At 38.2% G+C, this 6,455-nt stretch overlaps 1 protein-coding gene across 2 annotated transcripts; it reads right to left on the bottom strand.

Annotated features, from left to right (window-relative positions):
- Positions 1-982: 982 nt before the first annotated feature.
- Positions 983-3,965, bottom strand: LOC133156097 (uncharacterized). 2 transcript variants are annotated; one of them, XM_061281861.1, is made up of 8 exons: positions 3,566-3,965; positions 3,222-3,356; positions 2,614-2,762; positions 2,376-2,512; positions 2,190-2,283; positions 1,928-2,051; positions 1,323-1,540; positions 983-1,247 (listed from the first exon to the last, which is right to left on the bottom strand). In XM_061281861.1, exons 1-8 carry the CDS (start codon positions 3,657-3,659, stop codon positions 1,011-1,013), a joined length of 1,188 nt encoding a protein of 395 aa, XP_061137845.1. In that variant the 5' UTR covers positions 3,660-3,965; the 3' UTR covers positions 983-1,010. The 2 variants fall into 2 exon arrangements, with proteins under 2 accessions (XP_061137845.1, XP_061137847.1); XM_061281863.1 differs by lacking the exon at positions 3,222-3,356.
- Between the last annotated feature and the right edge of the window lie 2,490 nt (positions 3,966-6,455).

A 6,455-nucleotide genomic window follows, 5' to 3' on the forward strand; every position in this document is an offset into this window, starting at 1 on the left:
CCACACTCGACAGAGTTAAATTAACACTTTCAAAATAGTTAATTATTTAACACTGTACCTAGAGTTACTTTTTAACTCCCTAGACTGGGTTGAATTAACACTATATTGAGTTACATTAACACTATATCAGAGTTACTTTTTAACTCCCTAGACTGGGTTGAATTAACACTATATCGAGTTACATTAACACTATATCAGAGTTCCTTTTTAACTCCCTAAACTGTGTTAAATTAACACTATATCGAGTTACATTAACACTATATCAGAGTTCCTTTTTAACTCCCTAAACTGTGTTAAATTAACACTATATCGAGTTACATTAACACTATATCAGAGTTCCTTTTTAACTCTCTAAACTGGGTTAAATTAACACTATCGATTTACATTATATCAAAGCTCCTTTTTAACTTCCTATATTGGGTTAAATTGACACTACATAGTTAAAAAAAAAAACAGTACAATACAACCATTAAAATGACAATTCCAAGAAAAATGCATTTTCAAAAACACAATTTATTTTAACTTTTCCCCCAATGCAGTCAGTTAAAACATGAGGGTATAATGTACAAACTTCCATCTGCTTACCATTTATTTTAAGAACTTTCCCCCAATGCAGTCAGTTAAAACATAAAAAACGAGGGTATAATGTACAAACTTTCATCTGCTTTACCATATATATGAATATCAAATGGTTTGTGACATTTGAGTTCAGTCATTTTCATGACACACCTCTCTTCAGTTGGTAAAACTTTGAAGGCATGGTGGTATTCAACAAACATCTCTGTAAATAGCTTTTTTGTCAAAAAATAAACGTCATCTTCAACCAGAAGTACATCATCTATTTGACAAAAGACTGGCATGTCTTCCTCCATGGAACTGCAAACAACAAGTCCACCTTTGTACTCAAACTGACAGCTAAAGATTTTTTTTTTTTTTTTAAAGAAAAAGAAATACACAGAATGAACGAACAATTGAAGTCCAGTAACATAAAATCAATCGGTCTTTATTAATCACAAGACTATTGAACTGTAATTGCTTATAACAAATTCTATCGAACAAAACTCACTTGGTGCCTCATCAAGTTCACTTCCTGGAGACTCTGCGGCCTGCAGCATTCGGCGCAGCTCAGGTGTTGGGGTGAGCCGCTTGGCCTCTTTGATGACGTTATCTCTGAAGAACGGATCCCATTTCTGGAGCAGCAGGTTGGAAACCTCCTCTTCAAACAGGAGTGTGAAGTCTTGATTCATCTATAAGAAAGCAAATGTACTACTACCACATTCAGCACATTTCAAGGCATTCTAAAAATCCCATTTCATACTTACCAATCCCTTTGTATCCAGGAATCTTGGGAAGATGGAGAAGATATCTTGAGTTTTGTCTGAGTCGTGGATGAGTTTTTGGCGATTCTGAAAGGTCTCTCTCATCTTCAGAAAAATTACGGAACTGTCTGTTGTATGGTTGAGCAAGGAGATGGCTTCCTGGTATGCATCCCCATCAAGCTGCTGGTCAACAACAATGGACCTGCGCACATTTGGGCCTCCTGAAAAAAAGCACACAATTCTTTCAAGAAAAAAAACAAGAAACACCCTAGATGAAGTTGTAAGAAAGAAAGAAAAATGAGGGGTACTTAGAGAAAGAAAGACAGTTGCGTAGAGAGAGAGATAGAGAGATAGAGAGATAGAGAGAGAGATAGATAGATAGATAGATAGATAGATAGATAGATAGATAGATAGATAGATAGATAGATAGATAGATAGATAGATAGATAGATAGATAGATAGATAGATAGATAGATAGATAGATAGATAGATAGATAGATAGATAGATAGATAGATAGATAGATAGATAGATAGATAGATAGATAGATAGATAGATAGATAGATAGATAGATAGATAGATAGATAGATAGATATATAGATAGACTGACCTCCTCCTGGGGAAAAGCCAGTGGGGCTACTTGTAGATGCATGTCCTCTTCGAATCTTTCTCTGAATCGTTTTCAGACGCCAAGAAATGTATCCGGTGCTGCTTGCAGTATCATAGAAATGTTCCTAAAATGGAAATACATTCAAAATTAATGTGATGTCAACCTCATAAGCTACTGTGAAATTTCAGAATCTAAATGTTACTGTAATGTAGACAAAACATGAAAATTATGTAAACAGAGAGTACAATAATAATGACTATACATAGCCTTTCTTGGAGTATGGGTCTTTGAGGGACGGGAACACTGTCACTATCCCAAGAGCGTACTCATCTCGAACAGCTTTGCTGGGGAGTTGCCTGAGAAAAGATCAAATTAGCATTAATACAAGGGCCAAGTAGTTAACTTGTTAATAAAAAAAGGATAGTACAGACAAATAGAACACACATACCCGTGTTTATCAATCATGTGTGCCACTATTATATTGACCAACTTTCTTCTGGTAGCATCTGTTAGAGTTTTTGTTGTGTGATACTCTTGGAGGACCTCTTCACCACCTGAGCTGGTACCAAGGACATCTTCAATCAACTTTGAAAAAGAAGCAAAAAAACAAATGTGATAAACTGCCTTTCTAGAGTTTAAGGATGACAAATGTTGATTTTAAGAAACCTGTGAGTACTTAGCACAACCTTTCTAGCAGATGCTGCAGTAAGTGGGCCCTCAAGTCTTGGTTTCTTCCTAGGAACCTCATCTAGGAGTATAGTTGATGTACTTGCACATGAACTGAAGCTTGAATCAGAATAATCGGATGGAGAGGACAAGGAGCAATCGGAAAATTCTAAAAAAAAAAAAAAAAAAAAAAAAAAAGAAGGGGGGTGGGGTGTTTATTTGCAGTATACAAAAAGTCATAGAAGATTTTTGATCTAACCAAGCCAACGGCACACCATAGACTCAACTCATTTAATCAATTGATTCTCAGTCTTGATAGGCAATTCAGAAATATTTTCAGAAATTGTTTTAAAGGCATGAATTAGATTAATCAAAAATACATTTGGTATTCATGTTGGATTTATGTCAGTTAAAATGACATTTAAACCATTTAATAAAAGTCAGGCTGAATGTCCCTGTTGTGTAACCACAAAGAATGATATTGAATATTTGATCCACCTTTAAGTGTATTAAATGACTTAATTCTGAAAACATTAAATTGAAATTGTTTACTGTATTTCTGTACTTATAAATTTGCATTAGTGTTTTACACATTGCATTATGTAATTTACCCCTTTACATTTCTCACCGTCATTTGAGAAAACTGATAGAGTCACATTGCCTTGGCTGACAAGGTCACTGAAAATGTCCTCATCAACTTCTGTCCCTGTTGCATCTTTGTACACTAATTTTGCGTCAGGTGGCAGGCAAAATCTCTCGATGACTGGAAAAGACAAGATACATCTGAGTGGACCTTTAAGCTAGCACTGATCTTGCCTCATTTCACATTCAATAATTTAATCCACCACTGTAAACAAATTCAGAGATAATCCCCTGCATAAAATACATTCCCTTTTCAGTCCAAATCTTAAAAGAAAGGGGCGTTGTTCTGCCCTTTATATCAAACCAAGCATAAGTAAAACAAAAACAAACCTTTGTCATGGAACTGCACAAAATCAAAACATCCATCAACCTCATCCAACTTCACATACTTCTGCTGTTGGCAATACCGAACCTGGATCAACATTTTTCTGAGACATGCAACAACAAACAAATGTCAGTAAACACTTAACATGCAAGAAATAATTATTTAACACTCACATAAACGTTGTGTATCATGCAAGAAATTGTTTCATTATTAATTTCACTGCATGTCTAAGATTAAACACATTCAGCAGCTGCTGGGAGGCTGTTAAAACATGCCACAGCAGGCCCAGTGGAAACGCTCTCATTGATGAACGTGGCAGCGACTAGCTGTAGTGACTGCAGCACATGCTACCGTAATTAACATTTACATTTGAGGCAAAACTGATTTATTAAAACATTCCCCTCTGTTAAAAGCTGGTTTTCAGCGACCCAACAAACACAACACAGCACCAGTAAAGTTGACCCTTTTTAGTCTGACTGCCCACTACATTACCTACATTACCCATTAATCAGAGTTATTAACCACACCTGTATGATCAGAGCCTCGGACACTCGTCTCGGTGCAGTGGCACGGGGAGTCTGCCACACAGGCACCCAACTGCAATTGTTTAGGCTAATTATTTCACTCTAGCCGTGGCTCCTACGCAAAGTGCGGGGTTTATTGCATGAATTAACTCCTCACTTCGTGTTGGAGCCAAAGTTCATCCTGTCGGGGCTTATTTCTCCATAACAACCTCTGAACTGTTTATCCCTTACTTATTCTAGAGGGTTATGGTTAGGATTAGGGTTAAGGTTAGATTAATGGACGCAGAAATTAACAAGTGTATGGCGATTTAAGCAATAAAATTAAAAATGCTTATAAAACATAAACCAAACGTTGGAGGTGGTCATTTCTTAATGCGCAGTAATAAACTCGGCACTCTAAAGCACCCGAGAGCGTTTTTTTCGATGCCAACCTAACCAGAGTGACGGGAGCGGCACAATTCAGAAAAGGTGCTCAGCTTGCCGAGAAAATGCGATTTAAGCAATAAAATTAAAAATGCTTATAAAACATAAACCAAACGTTGGAGGTGGTCATTTCTTAATGCGCAGTAATAAATTCGGCACTCTAAAGCACCCGAGAGCGTTTTTTTCGATGCCAACCTAACCAGAGTGACGGGAGCGGCACAATTCAGAAAAAGTGCTCAGCTCGCCGAGAAAATGCGATTTAAGCAATAAAATTAAAAATGCTTATAAAACATAAACCAAACGTTGGAGGTGGTCATTTCTTCATGCGCAGTGATAAACTCGGCACTCTAAAGCACCCGAGAGCGTTTTTTTCGATGCCAACCTAACCAGAGTGACGGGAGCGGCACAATTCAGAAAAAGCGCTCAGCTCGCCGAGAAAATGCGATTTAAGCAATAAAATTAAAAATGCTTATAAAACATAAACCAAACGTTGGAGGTGGTCATTTCTTCATGCGCAGTGATAAACTCGGCACTCTAAAGCACCCGAGAGCGTTTTTTTCGATGCCAACCTAACCAGAGTGACGGGAGCGGCACAATTCAGAAAAAGTGCTCAGCTCGCCGAGAAAATGCGATTTAAGCAATAAAATTAAAAATGCTTATAAAACATAAACCAAACGTTGGAGGTGGTCATTTCTTCATGCGCAGTGAATAACTCGGCACTCTAAAGCACCCGAGAGCGTTTTTTTCGATGCCAACCTAACCAGAGTGACGGGAGCGGCACAATTCAGAAAAAGTGCTCAGCTCGCCGAGAAAATGCGATTTAAGCAATAATATTAAAAATGCTTATAAAACATAAACCAAACGTTGGAGGTGGTCATTTCTTAATGCGCAGTAATAAACTCGGCACTCTAAAGCACCCGAGAGCGTTTTTTTCGATGCCAACCTAACCAGAGTGACGGGAGCGGCACAATTCAGAAAAAGTGCTCAGCTCGCCGAGAAAATGCGATTTAAGCAATAAAATTAAAAATGCTTATAAAACATAAACCAAACGTTGGATGTGGTCATTTCTTCATGCGCAGTGATAAACTCGGCACTCTAAAGCACCCGAGAGCGTTTTTTTCGATGCCAACCTAACCAGAGTGACGGGAGCGGCACAATTCAGAAAAAGTGCTCAGCTCGCCGAGAAAATGCGATTTAAGCAATAAAATTAAAAATGCTTATTAAACATAAACCAAACGTTGGAGGTGGTCATTTCTTCATGCGCAGTGAATAACTCGGCACTCTTAAGCACCCGAGAGCGTTTTTTTCGATGCCAACCTAACCAGAGTGACGGGAGCGGCACAATTCAGAAAAAGTGCTCAGCTCGCCGAGAAAATGCGATTTAAGCAATACAATTAAAAATGCTTATAAAACATAAACCAAACGTTGGAGGTGGTCATTTCTTCATACGCAGTGATAAACTCGGCACTCTAAAGCACCCGAGAGCGTTTTTTTCGATGCCAACCTAACCAGAGTGACTGGAGCGGCACAATTCAGAAAAAGTGCTCAGCTCGCCGAGAAAATGCGATTTAAGCAATACAATTAAAAATGCTTATAAAACATAAACCAAACGTTGGAGGTGGTCATTTCTTCATGCGCAGTGAATAACTCAGCACTCTAAAGCACCCGAGAGCGTTTTTTTCGATGCCAACCTAACCAGAGTGACGGGAGCGGCACAATTCAGAAAAAGTGCTCAGCTCGCCGAGAAAATGCGATTTAAGCAATAAAATTAAAAATGCTTATAAAACATAAACCAAACGTTGGAGGTGGTCATTTCTTAATGTGCAGTAATAAATTCGGCACTCTAAAGCACCCGAGAGCGTTTTTTTCGATGCCAACCTAACCAGAGTGACGGGAGCGGCACAATTCAGAAAAAGTGCTCAGCGCGCCGAGAAAATGCGATTTAAGC

Source organism: Syngnathus typhle, linkage group LG6 (genome assembly GCF_033458585.1).
Source record: "Syngnathus typhle isolate RoL2023-S1 ecotype Sweden linkage group LG6, RoL_Styp_1.0, whole genome shotgun sequence".
Classification (NCBI taxonomy): domain Eukaryota; kingdom Metazoa; phylum Chordata; class Actinopteri; order Syngnathiformes; family Syngnathidae; genus Syngnathus; species Syngnathus typhle.

Excerpts from the sequence above, each read along its gene's own strand:
- LOC133156097 (XM_061281861.1), bottom strand. The coding sequence starts at position 3,659 with ATGTTGATCCAGGTTCGGTATTGCCAACAGCAGAAGTATGTGAAGTTG. Across the intron at positions 2,052-2,189 it reads CATACTCCAAGAAAGGCTAT|GAACATTTCTATGATACTGC; the intron begins GTATAGTCATTA and ends TTTCCATTTTAG. Across the intron at positions 1,248-1,322 it reads TCCTGGATACAAAGGGATTG|ATGAATCAAGACTTCACACT; the intron begins GTAAGTATGAAA and ends GCTTTCTTATAG.